The sequence below is a fragment of the Leptodactylus fuscus genome, chromosome 2 (assembly GCF_031893055.1).
Source record: "Leptodactylus fuscus isolate aLepFus1 chromosome 2, aLepFus1.hap2, whole genome shotgun sequence".
In the NCBI taxonomy this organism is placed as follows: Eukaryota; Metazoa; Chordata; class Amphibia; order Anura; family Leptodactylidae; genus Leptodactylus; species Leptodactylus fuscus.
Window position 1 is genome coordinate 49,621,592 of NC_134266.1, and position 16,250 is coordinate 49,637,841.

Below are 16,250 nucleotides of genomic sequence, written 5' to 3' on the forward strand. Positions count from 1 at the left end.
AGCTATCTGAAAGGGCTGCGGTACTCTGGTGAAACCAACTACTACTGCCTAGTGGTTGTGAAAGGGACTGATCTGATTCTTTTAGTATTCGGTTTAGTGGGTTGTCCCATAAACTAATAATTTACTGTGACACTAGGTTCACAATAATGTTGTCTGTCTGTTGCTTTGGTCCGCTGGAGGACCAGAACAATGGACAGGCAAACAGCCTAGTGGACCCTATTTATTATAATACTCTGTTAAGGGTGCGTTGACATCTGCGTCTTTTAATCCGTTCTTCTGATCTGTCATAGCAACAGAGGAACGGATTATCTGATAAAGATGGATCCATCTAATGAGACAGCAACAGATCCCTGGGGACCCCACGCACTATAATTGGGTCCGTTGGGTATTTATGGTTATCGGTCACATTAGCCAGATGAAAATTTGTGCTTGCTGGACGTCTTCATCCTCTATTTTAGGTGGACTCTGCGTTGGACAGATTCTGATGCAGATGTGAGAACAGCACTACCAGGTTTAATTTAAAGGTGTTGTCCAGGATAAATTGATATTTATAATCCAACACCTAAAACAACCCCAACCCCCCCCCTTTCGCTGCCCTGCCTACCTTCTATGTGCCAAAGCAATATTTTTTGATTTTCCGGTGATGTCCCTTTTCCAGAAAGAGAAAAACAGAATGTGACCATTACTAACCCACCCCATCATACTTATTTTACTTCCAGTCTGGATCCTCTGGGCACAGAACATCACTTCTTCTGGGCTACTGCACATGCCAACACAATTATTGTGCAAGTGTGAAGAAGTGACGTCCTGTGCCCAGAAGGTTCAAACTGGAAGACAGGCAAGTATAATGTGGTGGGGAAGGGGTGTTGAGTTAGATAAGGAGGGCTAGTAGTGGGTGGGCTAGCTAGGGAAACAGGGAGGGGGAGGGAGGGAGCTCTGAGTGAAGCCCAAGGCATCATGGTAGTTGTAGGAAAACACACCAGGAAGATGCCCATGTAAACAAATGCAGAAGATCCCCGATCAATCTTACAAGCAGGGATTGTCAGTCTATTTATCATGTCCGTCATCAATATAGATGTCAGTTCTCTCTGAGCTGGTGGGTAGAGACTATCTGCTATGTTGTCTCCCACACAAAGTAGAGAAGATCCAGAACACTACGGGATACAATTCATGTCATGGACAGAAATGGTTTTATTACTCAAGACAGAGTATTCTGAAAACATGTGCTTGGGAGTGACCCGATAGGAATGTATTATCTATTCTCTGTATCAGAGGATTTTTGTCTTTCGAGTCTTCTTAAGATCCAAGTAGTTATGTTGAGACATGTTTTACTAATAGGAACAATTTACTGAAATGATTGTATAAATACTTAAAATACAGCTGGCTATTCTCTTGTGCTAGAATTTCTTGGAAAGTTGGCAAGACGCCACATTTATTTTAAGTATCATTTCCATTTGCTTATATAGTACACAAATGAGTCTTTGCAGCCAGCGCTTGTTGCCAGAGCTCAATAGTAACTTGTAGAAGCTATTCAGCAGGGATGGACAATACTGTGCAAAAGTTTTCAGCAGGTGTTTCAGAATTGCTTCAAAGTAAGATTTTTTTTCAGAAATAGGAATAGTTCATTTTGTTTAACTAAATGAAGTGGATGAACAAAAGAGAACTCTAAATCCCATCCGTACTTCGTGCGAGCTTTGCCTTCCATCAGTTCTTCTCGGTGCTTGCAGACAATTTTTGAAGGATCTCGGCAGGGTGGTTGTTCCCATCATCTTGGAGAACTAAGCACAGATCTTCTGTGGATGTAGACTGCTCCAATCCTTCTGTCTCTTCATGTAATCCCAGAGACTGGATGATGATGAGATTAGGGCTCTGTGGGGGCCGTATCCAGTACTCCTCCTCCAAAGGGTAAAGGTCACACCAAATATTGATGGGAAACCAAGCTCTATAGTATGGCACGTGTTTTGTATTATATCAATGATATAAACTAGGGATCCCCAAACCCTTCTACCAATGGGCTAAAGCTGACCATACATAGAAGTAGGTTGATGTGTGGAAACTACTGAATGAACCATCATCTGGTGAGCAATCATTCTGCCATTTATCCCATGGTGGCCTGGCACATAAGATAGTTATTGGCCAAATAAGCTATTCCCCCCCCCCCTACACATACATGCTTCATGTGAGCTAAATGGGGTGAGGAAAGTAAGCTGCTGCCAGTTAGACACGTACACTCATCTGGGAGTGCAAAAGGGTTGGGCAATAGGCATAAAACTGTCTGATCTGATGTTTTATCTCCTCCAACATCTCTCTTCAGTAGAGTCAGGGTGCCCCCATACCCACTATTAGATGGGTGGCCATCCTGAAGCAATGATCAATTTCAGCCAATGATCTAACATATACAACCAACTCTTCAATTGTTCAGATGGGCCATACATTATGGCAGAATGACCAATCTAGGCACTTTCCTTCACGACCAGCTCTTTCCAGACAATAATGGTGTGTCGTTGGTCAGCTTATTCGTGTCCGGAAAACGATTGCTAAGCACTGGATGGACTCTGTCCCGCCTAGGATGGGTGAGGAGATTTGATCTATTAACATTGCCATAGGTATGAAACAAGGTCTATACGAAAAGAGGGGGCGTTGCATAAATTTGAAAAACATTGGGGCTAAATCAACCAGGGTTGGCAATGAGAGATCTTTTACTAAACAAATTGTCCACGTTCGAGAACATACTACTTAGATGGGAATCAAAGACAGGGATACCTTTGGCAGATGGAGGAGAGGAGTGTTTTATAACCTGGTTGACCAGATGTACAGGGAGAATGGGTTTTATCAGGGGAGGGGGGGGGGTTGCTGCTTTGTTATTCACTATGCTACTGTATTTATTCCCCTGTCCCTGAGGGTATGGGGCCTCCCAGCACAATCCAGTCCAGGTACTCTGGTGTTTTCTTCCCCCCCGCACGTGACTGTTGAAGCCAATCCGTGGCCTCAGAGAAGGACATGGGACATCACTACCTATATCCTTTCCTTAAACCTCCGATTGGCAGGAAATTCCTACCACAAAAAAAAAAAAAAAAAAACACTAAAGCAGGACTGGACTGCTCTAGGAGACAACGGAGCCCCGGGACAGGTGAGTATGGCCTTATTTTGCCCCTCATCCTTTTCCGCCTAATATAAAAAAAAAAACTATAAAAATTAGGAGGGAGAAGGTGTAACATTTAAATAAAAAACCTCACATCACCTGTTCCAGGCCCTATTCGGGCATGCGCCATGCCTCCACTGTCAGAAGTCCTGTGTCCCAAGTGACTGCTGAAGCAAATTGGAAGAGACATGGTAACAGCAAAAGCATGGCGTGCCTCCGAAGAGACAGCAGCAGCTGCGGACACTAGAGCGTCGGAAACAGGCAAGTGTGATAAATTCTTCATAAAGTCTTAATAAAATCCCCCACTATTTTTATTTGGAGCAGCGTCAGTAACAAAATCCTCAGCGGTGCGGGCGCTCAAGCTGAATGGGCCTGATAAGCACATTTTTGCAAGACATCTGGAATAGGCTCAAAGCTTTTTATTCCTTTGTAAGGAATTTTCATATTAACATCTTAAACAACTAAATTAACAAAATAAAAAAATCATCAGCTACAAGCGACATGCTAGAAAAAAAAAGCGGGGTGGGCTTAACAAGCAGTCTATGCTAATGTGTATACCTACGTACATTGGTACCATTTAAGAGCTCTGTATCTTCGCACTGGCAGCAGAACACTTCAGTCTCACTTTCTTCCAACTGTGAACTCTGTAACGTAAATGGAATAATGTCACTTTTCGTGTGTCTGGGTAAAAGGCAGAAAAGTGGGTAAGGGAGGCCCAAAAGCAGAGAGCAGAAGAAGCGTCAGTCATCAGCAGAAAGGAAGCAAGTCCCAGGAGAACCCAGAGCCAACGTCGCCATAATATACACTGTGCCTATAGACAGGAGAGACCAGGAGGTAACTATCCACCGAAGCGGTATACCAGTCATGTTGTGCTCACTGGCAAAGGAAAACCAAACAGGTGCCATAGTAAAGCAGGAGTATAACAATTCTGTGAGGTACTACAAGTACCTGCCAAGTTTATCATATACAGGTTTCTAAAATAAGCGACAAAGGACCATATACAATGGAGTAAGTGCCATAAGACTCGGGGTTTAGAAGGGAAAGGATGTGTGTCGACATGTACCAACCAACCATGGTAGCCTAACAATAAAACCATCAAATACGCCATATCGCCTTGGCGAAACCAATGCTCATCCATAAATTGTGCAGCTCCATTCAATGGGTATGGGGTACAAATCTGCTACCCTTGCTGACTGTTCCTTCAGATTCCCCTTTATGAGCGTGTTACTCTCTTTCTCAAGGGTCGGTTCATACACAGGTGCTTCCATTCATTTCTATGGGTGCGTGCTGTTCGGATCGGCTGATCCGAACAGTGTTCGCTCATCTCTACTCATCACATCCTGAATGTGTGAATGGACTTGTGGCTCAGTTCACACATTGGTGACCCTGCTATCTATACAGACAACGGGGGAAATTTATTACGATTGTTGTATCATACGATGGTCTTAACATTGAGAGGGCTGGTGTCATTGAGGGAGATCCTGTGTGCCAAAAATGAAATCTACACCAGTCACTTCACCAGAGTGAACTATAGTAAATCTAATGGGCCGAGTCAACCCTACCCAACCTGAACATGAACATGGCCCATAACCAGGGCTGTGGAGTTGTTAGGCCAAAATACGGACTCCAAATTCTCTCCTTTTCCACAGCCCGATTTTAACTTTTGTTCCAACTCTGACTCCTTCATCAATGATTGACAGCCATGGTCAGACCGACACAGTAAAGATCCTCTACTTCATTAAAAGGCTAGCCATGTAATTTCTATGAAAGTAAATGTTTAACAAACTATACATCGAATAAAATATTAATCATTGCGTAATATAAAAAATAAAAAAAATTATCTTTTTCATTTTAAAGTCAGAGTATGAGTCGGTAACTTTTTTCGACTCCAGATAAAATTGATTGAGTCTCTGACTCCACAGCCCTGTCTATAACAAGAATACAACAAGGGCCGCCACCGTTCTCAAGATAGGTCCCAGAGGTGGAATATCCTCTTAGAGAAGTGGTTTTCTTACTCAAGACAATGACCAGGGCTCTTACAATACGGTGGAAATCAAAATCTGGTCTGGATAAGGAGATGGTCCAGTCAAACAGTTGGCCTTTAGGAGAGGTTTGACTATATATAAGACGTCGCCATAGAACGTTATCCTGCAGGAACTAAGCTTTAGCCGTATTTCCTCATGTAGAGTCTCATTCTACACAGGAAGAAGCTCTGTGTACTCTGTGTGATCCTGCAAGAAAACATGATGTTTAGCCAGCGTGACAGATGCAAATCGGCTTGTAAAACGCATTATATCCTTCATGTGCTCGGAGCAAATGACTGCATTAATTGCCGCTCATGAACAATAAGCTGCCTTGTGCGTCCTGCAGGAGAATCTGTTCCAGGATGAAGACACGTAAGCCAGGAAGTTTTTGTGGAAAAGGGATAAAGATCAAATAAAAAGTCTATGGATTGGTATCCGGTCTCTGTGATTATGTGTAAGACAATGCTCACCATAAGACAGTCTCGCTTCCAGAAAACAAGAACAGTTAAAGGGATGGTGCAGAGTTATAAAAAATATCAAAGGGCCTCCTATTTGTCTTCAAGAAACAGAGACCGTGTCAGGCATTGTAGACTCATTTAAAGTAGTGTTGGTGTCCGTCTGCTGGATCCACATGGTCATGAGGATGGGGAGCACAACCCTCTTCCCAACCCACTTACATGGGACAACGGCAGGCTGTGGAAAAACAGAGGAGTTGGGGTGAGTTCACACGGAGTAAAGTGCCGCGTGATGTGGCACGTATACACCGCGTGAGCTTTTGCGGGCCGTTCACGCTCCCATTGATTTCAATGGGAGCCGGGATCGTATACGCGGCGCTATTTTGCGGCCATGCGACAGTCTCAAAAAAATAAAAAATGGACATGTGTGTGAATAGACACTAAAGTATCCTCATGGTACGTAAACAGCATATCCCCAATATATAGTAAATCCCCAGTATCTGCAGATAAATTTATATTAAGGACCTATCCTTTAGATTAGTTATTAATAGATGATCATTAGGGGCGACACTCGGCCCCCACACCGATCAGCGGTTCTCTGAGCAGTGTATAGAGCCACAAGCAGGCTCTGTAACTGTATACCAGTCACTGTATACTGCACTAAGCCTTTAGTCTCTGGCTCTGTACATTGTACAGGATTAGTGGTTGATGCTATCTGGAGGTTTCCCATATCCTGAATAAGCACTGAACCTCTTCCCCACAAATCCTGGGTCCTTCTATATGTTAGCTATTGCAGGAATCGCTCCATCAGGCCATCAGCACACTATAGATCTGTAATCTTTGTTTCATTGCATTTGCATTAAAAATAAGCTCCTAAATTTCAATATGCAATTGATGTATATTTCTAATGACGCAGATAATATATTTACCATCCTTACTCTGTATAATGGGTTAACTATACTGCACGTCCTACGTCATCGAAAGATTACTTGCAAAATATGAAAAGCAGCAAGTAAAGCGAACACCTGGATTATTATCAGCATCAAAGCTGCGTCTGCCGTCTGTTACATGCCCAATGTAATCTTTGTACACTGCAGGCATGTCATTATACACAATGACATCATGCATACAGGCTATATATAGCAGGCGGCAGCACAGGTGTACGCTGCACAGGAACAATCCCGGCTTACATTACCAAATTAATCATTTACCTTCCCAAAGAGATACCAGAGAGGTTGGAAAGGTAACATCATGGAGGGGTCTTATCAGGAGATTACGATAATTCCTACCTAAGGGACTCAAAGATGGCATTTAATGGGGAAATCTATCATAAACCTGCCTTCAGTATGCAAACTGCCTCCAGGTATATACTGGGAACACTCCCTGATGTTTATACCCTCTGTAGCTATAAAGTGGCATATGTTGTCCAATGAATGGAGCCCTAGTGCACTGTATACTCTAAAAGTTGACCCCGATCAAGGTGCAGAGTCTTATTTGCATATCCTTTCCCAGAATTCCTAGCAGAGCTTGCCTTGGATTTTTTGGGAATACATATTAATGACCTTCAATATGTAATTGTGGAGGGCCAACGTTTGGGACCCCTGCCGATCAGCTGTGCAGCGCTCAAGAGCGTTGTGGCCTCTTTCCTGTGCCATGACATCACATTCATCAGTCACTTGGTACAGTAGTAGCTCAGTCCCAAGCAAGTGAATGGGGCTGGGCTGCAATACTAAACATAGCCCCTGCTGCGTTTGGAATTGAATGAATAGGCTCCAGCACACTCTAAAATGCCATAGTCTCTTCCACCAGCTGATCGGAGGGGGTTCTCATACGGAAACCTCACCAGTTAACTGATAAGCGATCCTAAAGATAGAAGATCAGTATATAAACCCATAAAACCCCTCGACAAACTATATACACCTGCAAAGGCAGTTGCCATGAGACCGTACCCAACCGGACACAGAGCCATACTTTTATAACTATGCCAAACCTTGCTGCACAGATCGGTAGTGCAGGATTTTGCAGGAGAACAGGTAACTTTTTGAAGTGTTATCCAGGCCTTTATATCCATCAGATTGGTGGCGTCCAATTCCCAATGCATAAGCCAACAAACTGTGTATAAGCACCACAATGCTCAGGCAAGGTCGAGTCCTGTTCATTAGTCACATGGCATTTCTGCAGCTCAGTCTCATTCAAGTGAATAGGGCTGAGTCACAGCTACTCAATGTTCAATGCTGTGCTTAGTATACGCCAGTCAGCTGATCATTCGGGGGGTTGTAAGTCATCCCCAGATCGATCAGATTTTAATGGCCTATCCTACGGATAGATCATTCATCTTAAAGTCTCAGTAAACCCCATTAAGATAAGGTTCAAGATCACTATCAAGTCTTGAACATCATTATATGCATCACATTATACACACAGGACTAAAGATTTTTCTGAGCATTCACACACGGCTGGTTGTGGCTACATGATATGTGCAACAGAATTGATAGAAATCAATAATCCATAAATCCATCTCTGCCCCAGGCACTACCGTCCTCATGTAGGAATTGACAGGGTCTGCAGCTCCTCTAGCTAATGGGCGAGTACAATAAATTGTAGACAGACACATTAGACTGGGTTTTCCAGGACTACAATACCAATTGCTTTTCCTAAGTCTTAGGATATGTTCACATTACCATTATTGAAGTCTGTTGCTCTAATCTCACAGGGTGACAGCAATGGATATTAATGGTGGTAGAGAAGCAGACACAGACGGAGAAACCCCTATCTGTGTCTGTTCCCATTAACATTAATGTTAACAACACGACGGACACTTCAGTGAATGCAGGCGGACAGCTGAGAGATGGTTCTCAGTCTGCATCTGTCATTTAATGTCCATTGCTCTCATCCTGTGACAGATGAGTATAACGGGTGTTGAATAACAGTAGTGTGTGCCTACCCTTGACCATCTATATCAGCATTCTGGCAACCCAACCAATCAGCTGAAGGGGCCAAAGACTCTAACCAATACTGACCCCCTTCACTGTTTACTGGTCACAGTGCCATACTGTTAGTAGTGGTTGTAAGAATTACCAGTCAAATAAAGCATCTACTGGCCACTGTGGATAGACAGGACTGTGCCATGTGCAGCACTGGACCTTGCGGTCCTACCTTATAACACATGAGTAGGCTGGGACATAAAACACTGACCCTTGGCATCTGGCACTTTCATTCATTTCAATGCAATGGCAACGGTTTTGCAACAGACTGACCTTATCAGATAAAGGGTCTTGATTTGGAGCATGTGCACATAATACTGAGACCCTGCCAAACCATGGCACCCAATGGGAGTGCAACGTGTAAGGTAACACCTGCAGATTTGTGGGGCCGGAGCCAAGTTTCAGCCACACTGTCTGGTTTTACCCCACCATATAGTTTCAATAATACTAATATCTCACTACACTAAAGATTTGATATTAAAGCTGCTTGTATTGTACCTGCTACTTGCAGACAGATCTGCGCGCCGCCATTATCATACAGATACCAGGACGCCAGCACACACAGCTGACAGCAGAATAAATGGCTAATTTACATCCATTATAGTCACATAATAAAGCATTTTCATTGTGGTGTCTGCACAATATGGTACAACGTTGGCGTGTGATAGATTTGCGGTTATTTGGTATTAGTCTCTACCCTCCATTATCTTTCACGGTATTGTCCAAGCGCACAGCGGAGCAAAGTACTATTGTGTCTACAAGGACTCTGGAGCCAGCAGCACTTGTCAATGGCTCAGACGTGCAAATTAATTATTTATTCATATACTGGAAATAAACTGCAATGAATCCAAGGACAATATGAAGATTGTCACATTCTAACACGGGGTATTGTCTCAATCACACGGCAAGACCCCTCCGACTTGTCCTGAAAGTCCAGCCTTCGCTTCTGAGCTTAAAGGGGTTGTCCCATCACAAGGATCCTATCTATACTGCTTGTTAATGTGAATGTAAGACTTTTCCTAAATACACTGCTTCAGCAAGACTGCTTTGTTTGTCCATTATCTTACTTTATTCAATTCATTGTTGACACAGCCCTGACTTATCTGCTCAAAAGTCAAGTGATGTATCTGCTGCTCTCAGGGGGGAGGGAGGCGGGGCTAAGTGCAGGGAGCGAGCCTGTGTATCTAGCTATTCCTGTGTCTGCACCACATGACCTAGTTTCCTGCACTCAGATAGGGGAGAGGAGCTGCTTTTATTTCTGAACTCGTCTTCTGTTCTCCCAGTTATCAGACTAGTTAATTCAATTGTGTTCATTATGGCAGAGACAGGCAATCTCTGTATGTAACACAGAATGGAGTTGCTGCTGCCTGTACTTCATAGTCCAATATGGGTAGGCAGAGCTACACGCTAATTTGGAGGCGGAGCTAAATGGCAGGTTGCATGTGAAACCCCGCCCACCAAATGATGCAAGAAACCAGGAAGAAAGAAGATTTTACAGCAGTAAAGACTGGTGAGTATGCGACGTGGGAATACCCCTTTAAAATCACACCGAACCATAGAAACCAGCATTAGCCCTGGAAAAAAAATTAAGCGATTTCCCCCAAGGACAGACACAATTTCGTAGACTTTATGAGCCAGCAAAGCCATTCAGGTGCCAATACCAAATTCATAAAAGACTAGTAATAATTAAAATGGCCATGTATATGGGGTGACTCTGGAATATGTTGAAAAAACAGGTCAGGCTTTTGTTATCATGGCAGATAGGCTTTGTCTGCTCCTGCCTGACACAGCCCTCCTGACTATACGGAGTCTAAATAGAATATCAGGTACCAAAACTAACAGCATTCATTGCTCAAGAAAGGTGGGGGCTAGAGAAAAAAATCCAACAGAATCAGTGGATGTAAAGAGCTGGACTTGTTGTGCACACCCAGCCTGAACTACGGATTTTGGACACACAAAAAGGTTTGAGGCTAAGGCCTCTCATTGCAGAAAAGCAGTTTTTCTGGTTACAGATTGTGCTGCAGTTTTTGGGGGCAAGGGCCAGGAGAAGGGAGAAGAGTTTCCTATACATTTCCTATTCCTGTTGAAGTTTCTCTTGGCTATGGCTAAATAAACAAACAAAAAAAAACAAACTGAAAAATCTGCAACGAAAAGGAGCTTTTCCACAACAAGAAGTAACAGATCTATATTCTAAACCGGAATATGCCATACACCCTATAAAATGTGGATGTACCCCAATAAATTGTGCCGGATGGAGAAACGTGATCAGATTCATTCCTCGCTGAATAGAACTGAATCTCAGCATTGATGCCATTGTCATACAGCCATTGAAGATTTCCCCTCCATAGACCCTTCTCTTCCATCTCCTTGTTTCATTGTTATTTCTGTCCGCATAACATTGATTTCCAATGTGTGATAATTCCTGTAGGACGAATCTTCTGATAGGAGAATTGTTTGCAGGCTTCAATCTCTCAGATTACTAGTAAAGACTAGGTTCCTTTGAATATTACAAGAATAAGACAGAAATATTGGAGAAAGTATCTACATATCAAAAAATCCAGTGTGGATCTGAGCCATGTGAATTATGGTGCAGAAACCCCCTCTGAAGATAATGGGAGGAAGAAGTGACGAGCAGATCCCTTGGATATCAGTGGAATGCAAGACAAACATACTAAGTGTGAACATTCCCTAAAGCAACATGTACAAATATTGACGTTGTGTGGCGAGGTTTAACAAGACAGGTTCTTAAAAGTCTTCTCCCTAGGGTCTTTTTATGATGCTGCATTTTGCAGGGTCTGTCAGAGGTATACATCATGAGGATTTCACAATATGAATGCTACACCGACAGATGCTACTATATAGGCATCACTATGATCCTGCTGCCCCTTAAAGGATCATCCACCTTTGTATTATTGACCGTCTACTCCAAGGATAGACGTTGGATCGGTGGGGGTCTTACAAGTGGGTCTCTTGCAGATCAGTGCTGCCCCATACGATAAAGCTGCCGCTACTCTGTAAGGAGACCGAGCACATCCTAGAGCAGCTCATCTGAAGGGTCCCGGCTGTCAGACCACTACGGATGTAATATTGATGTCCTATACCAGGGATAGGTCATCAATATTACTAAGGTAGATACCCCCTTTAACTTTCCTGGCACAGCCGGGAGGCACTACAAAGCCAAGCATAAACACAGCTTATCATCATTCAGCCGTGCACCCTGAAGATTGGTGAGCCTATGTTTTAACTTTCTCTTTTTTACACGTTTACAGCTTTAGGCTACTTTCACATCTGCAACTGGCTATCCGTTTCCTCAGGGCCTTGCCTGGTGTAGCAAAACACCAACATAGAACGGTCCCCACTCAGAGCAAACATTTATGGTTGCCTTAGGTAACCCTTCATCCTTGGAAACTTCACTCTGTGATGCCAAAGACAGTGAAGTCCAAAAGCAACAAAAGTTCAATTGTAGACCTGGAGTCAGCCATAAATTCTGCACATGAGAACCCGCACTTCCTTCCAGCTGGATTCCTGCACAAGTCTTCTGTGGAATTCCACAAAAATATCACACAGGCAGAACACAAGACACAGTCCCCATGTAATCATATATGTGGTAGGCCATGCCCGAATATCACAGGGTGTCAAACCGCAGTGTCCAGACTATGATGATAGCCTCTCTGTCTCTACATATGAGATCCCTGTACCCGACATGCCATAGTTATGACACACTTTTACCCTGTGCATCCTAAAAAAGGAGAAGAAGAAAATAAAAAAATAGACCAGCATAAATACATACCATGGGACTAGGGCTATATAGAGGATAGTCCCCTATAGTTAGGGGTTATGCCACAAAAAGTATTTATCCTCCATCCATGGTATAGAAGATAAATACCCGATTGGTGGAGATCTGACAGCTGAGACCCCCACCAATCCTGAGACTGGGGGCATCCCACCACTCCGCTACACATTCAGCCAAATCTGAATGCACAGGCTAAATGTAGGTATATCTAGTGGTGGACGGCGCTCCTATTCACTTCAATGGGAATGCCAGAGATAGAGTGCTGTACTTCACGTATCTCCAGAGCTCCCAGTGAAGTGAATGGGAACCCCGTCCAACACTAGACATACCTAATATTTAGCCTGACCGCAATGGAGTGATGGGATCCTTCCGTACTGGGGTCTCAGTGATCAGACCCCCCCCCACCGATCAGGTATTTATCTTCTACCCATAGCTAAATGGTATTTATTGCAAAACCCCTTTAATAACATTAAATTTGAGAATAGCCTATAAGCTTGGGGAGGGGGGAAAAAAAAAGAAAACACGCCCGGCCCTACCTGTGACTGTCCTCTAGGTCTGTACTAAAAAAAAAAAACAACATAATTAGGCTTTTTCCTTAAAGTTTCTACAGGTTTAGGTCACAATATCTGATCAGCGGGTATTCGATACCCGAAACCCCAACAAACTTGCAGATCCGGCGAGTCCCTCTTCTGGTTCACATTCCAGTGATTTCACATTTATTCATCATGTGACCTACTTAGTGCTGAGTCCCATTAAAGTGACTGGAGCTGAGCTGTACCAGAAAGTACAGCCCCAACAGAGCATTTGGTGAAGAGACCGCAGCCCCCAAATGCTACAATTGCTTCAAACAGCGGGATGCTAAATGCAACACCCCCACCAATCTGATGCTGGTGACCTTTCCTATGGTTATCTAAGCACAATGTCAGGGTCGGGTTGCTAGGTGGGGTGGCATAGACACAAAAGTCCAGTTTCTTTTAGTCCAAAACAAAGGTAGAGTTTATTTTCACTCAAAAATATAGTGCAGCAACAAAAGGAAACAATTCAAAAATAAATACCTGCCCGGCTAGGCTCTAACTAAACATAGAATAGGTTACCTCACCTAGGATAACAGAAATCCAAAAGCCAGTAGAATCATTCAGGACACAGATCCAAAAATATGACCTCTCTGTCAGCTCTCCAGCCAAACTCTGCCAAAGTGTTGCTTCTGGAGCAACTTCTTAAGCCTCCTTGACGAGGAGACTCTCTGCAGCTGAGTCACTGCCAGAACATCCCCAAAGTGTGGACTGGAGGGGGGTGGAATGACAGGTCCCATTACCAATCCTACCTGCAATTCCTAAAAATCCAGCCCAGTAACCGGAACTTTGAAATAACCCTCAGCAGACAATAGTTATCTGCTGACAAATGTTCTTTCTGTAGTTTTCTCATCTCACCCAAATTAGTAGTCTGGGTGAGATGTACACCCCCTCCATTACCTGATCAGCCATCGGCTTACAGCACTAAGCTAATTATTCTCTCCCTGACCCCTCATTCACAGTAAATAGAAGGTCATCTCAGTTTAGGATGTTCATCGCGTTCCTAAAATGGAAATCAGTTACATGGTGCATCTCATTCATTAACTGGAACAAATACCATGTAATACTTAATTTGCCCTGTGGTGGCGCTTCAGTTAAAATTGCCAAATTACTACTAGTTGTTGATGCAGATTACATTACTTGGTCTACCATTATGCAGACACTGATCAGGCCCTTTCTAAGAAGAGGAGGATGTCCAAATCAGAAAATTCCTTTAATGGGTTACACATATTAGATAAATAAGAGGCAAGCAGTTACCTATCGCAGAACGCTGAATAGTTATTTATAAGAGGGGAGTCACTGCCTGACACCTACTAAGATGCCCATACACCAGCAACAGCTGTCAGCTAAACAGCTCTCTCTCCAAATTACCCTCAAACACACGCACACTCAGTTCAGCCGAGTGTGCATATGTTGTGTTTTAGGAAAGGGGAGAATTTCGCTACCACACTGTTAAAGGTATGGTGTTACCGTATTCATAGCAGTGTCACTCATGTAGTAACGGTAATTACACAAATATCTCTTCTCCCCCCAACAGTAACAGCAGTGCACACTCCTTTCCCCCCAGTAGTCACAGCAGGGTCTCCTAATTCCTCATATACTCCACTTCAATAAGTAACAACAGTATACTATCTGCTAAAAATGGCTCTATTGAGCAAAATGATGGTAGGGAGGTAAGGAACCCAGAGAGGAGGACCTTAAAGGGATGTACCAAATTATTCCCTTTCGATAGGAGCTCTGTACTTGGCCATCTCTGACATTCCCATAAAGAATGAATGGAACAGCAGGACACATGCTTGGGCTGTCACCCCATCAGGAATGAAGAACCAAACCCCCATTCTTGAGAGTTGGACCCCCATCAATAACGTATTGATAGGAGGTAACTTAAAAACCTGATACAGCTCCTTTAAATCCAGGGATGACTTTCTATTCCTGGTGTTATTTTGGATGGTCCACTGGGTGACAACGGTTTCCTACCAGTTATATCATTGACATAATAACCTAATACTAGAAGTAAAAAAAAACATATAAAGCCCTTTGAAGTCAGAAGCTCTCAGTAGTTATGAGACAGCTCCTCATATACAAGCGTATAACATATGGGATGACCACGGCGGCCAGACACTCCCAAACATTTTTTTTTCCGCAGTTGTAAATTCCAGTCATTTTGGCAAGTGGTTTAGATTCATTTATAAAACCATAAAACAGTACAATGCAGCAGAGGTTAACAAGTGGCCATGCTAGCCGAGGACAAGAGCCAGAGGAAATATTTATAGGTCCCAGGCGCTGTGTAATGAGGACACACATGCTGTACATTCTGCATCTATACTGTACAGGGCTACATCTGTACTGGAACAAACGGGATCTGTATGTAGAGCAGGATAGAGCACACGTACTTATACAACGCCACAGATATCTGGAGATCGCACAGAATACTGCTCTACTGTTCAGTAAGCTATTTACTAAGAAAGGAGCATCTTTAAAGGGAACCTGTCAAGGCGATCTGTGACACTTAACCACCCACAGGTCCTTATAGAATGGGGGCTTTGTCCCCCAAATCACCTTGTTGTAAAGTCATCCGTGCCCTTAATGAAGATAAAGTTGTATGGTCGCCCTGCTAAAGCCAGAGGAACTCATGTGCTGTACCCCTGGCACTTGCACATCGTGAAAATGGTGTCCATCCTCGGCTTCATTGCAGAACTGCAGACACCAGGAGCACCAGAGAGGAGTCCGATGAGACCGAGATTCCTCCACAAGAAAAAAAAAAAAATAGATCAGACATGTTGAAATCCAATAGCTCAATCCCCTACAGGTGAGCACTGCGGATTCTGCACACAAAACAAAATACAGTGCCATACATTGTATAGAAGATGTGTTGGGTATTGCAGCTCAGCCCCATTCACTTAAATGGGCCTGAGCTGTTTATTGGTCACAGGGCCTGCAAACATGAGGTCACAGGGCCTCTGAATCACAAGCACTTCTACCATAACACAGCCACCAATGTAACGTCTTTGTTGATAAGTGACGAAACCTGGAAACAGACGGTATACGAGTAGCGCTACGGCAGTGAAATGGTTAAGATGCCATAGCGAGCAGACAACTGGCCCGTACGGCTATAGTCAGGTTATGGCAATTAATCTCTTCTCTGCTATAATTATATTTCTGGAGAAAGATGCGAGGATGATGCAGTTATGTCTGTCTGGCAGGGGAAACCTCAAAGGATTGTAGTCTGTAATATCAGATTAGGATGAGACAAGTCAAGCACTTTCAAGGCAATCCCTAT

At 43.5% G+C, this 16,250-nt stretch overlaps 1 protein-coding gene across 3 annotated transcripts in view; it reads right to left on the minus strand.

Moving 5' to 3' along the window:
* Positions 1-16,250, minus strand: part of SSH2 (slingshot protein phosphatase 2) — a 163,370-nt gene that overhangs the window by 121,033 nt on the left and 26,087 nt on the right. Inside the window, exon 2 of one of the 3 annotated variants that reach the window (XM_075263728.1) lies at positions 3,709-3,786. The exons of 1 other annotated variant lie outside the window; for it this stretch is intronic. In XM_075263728.1, the coding sequence (XP_075119829.1) occupies positions 3,709-3,786 (78 nt within the window). Of the gene's footprint in view, positions 1-3,708; positions 3,787-16,250 lie in introns of those variants that run through there. One more of the 3 variants, XM_075263731.1, reaches the window with a different exon arrangement.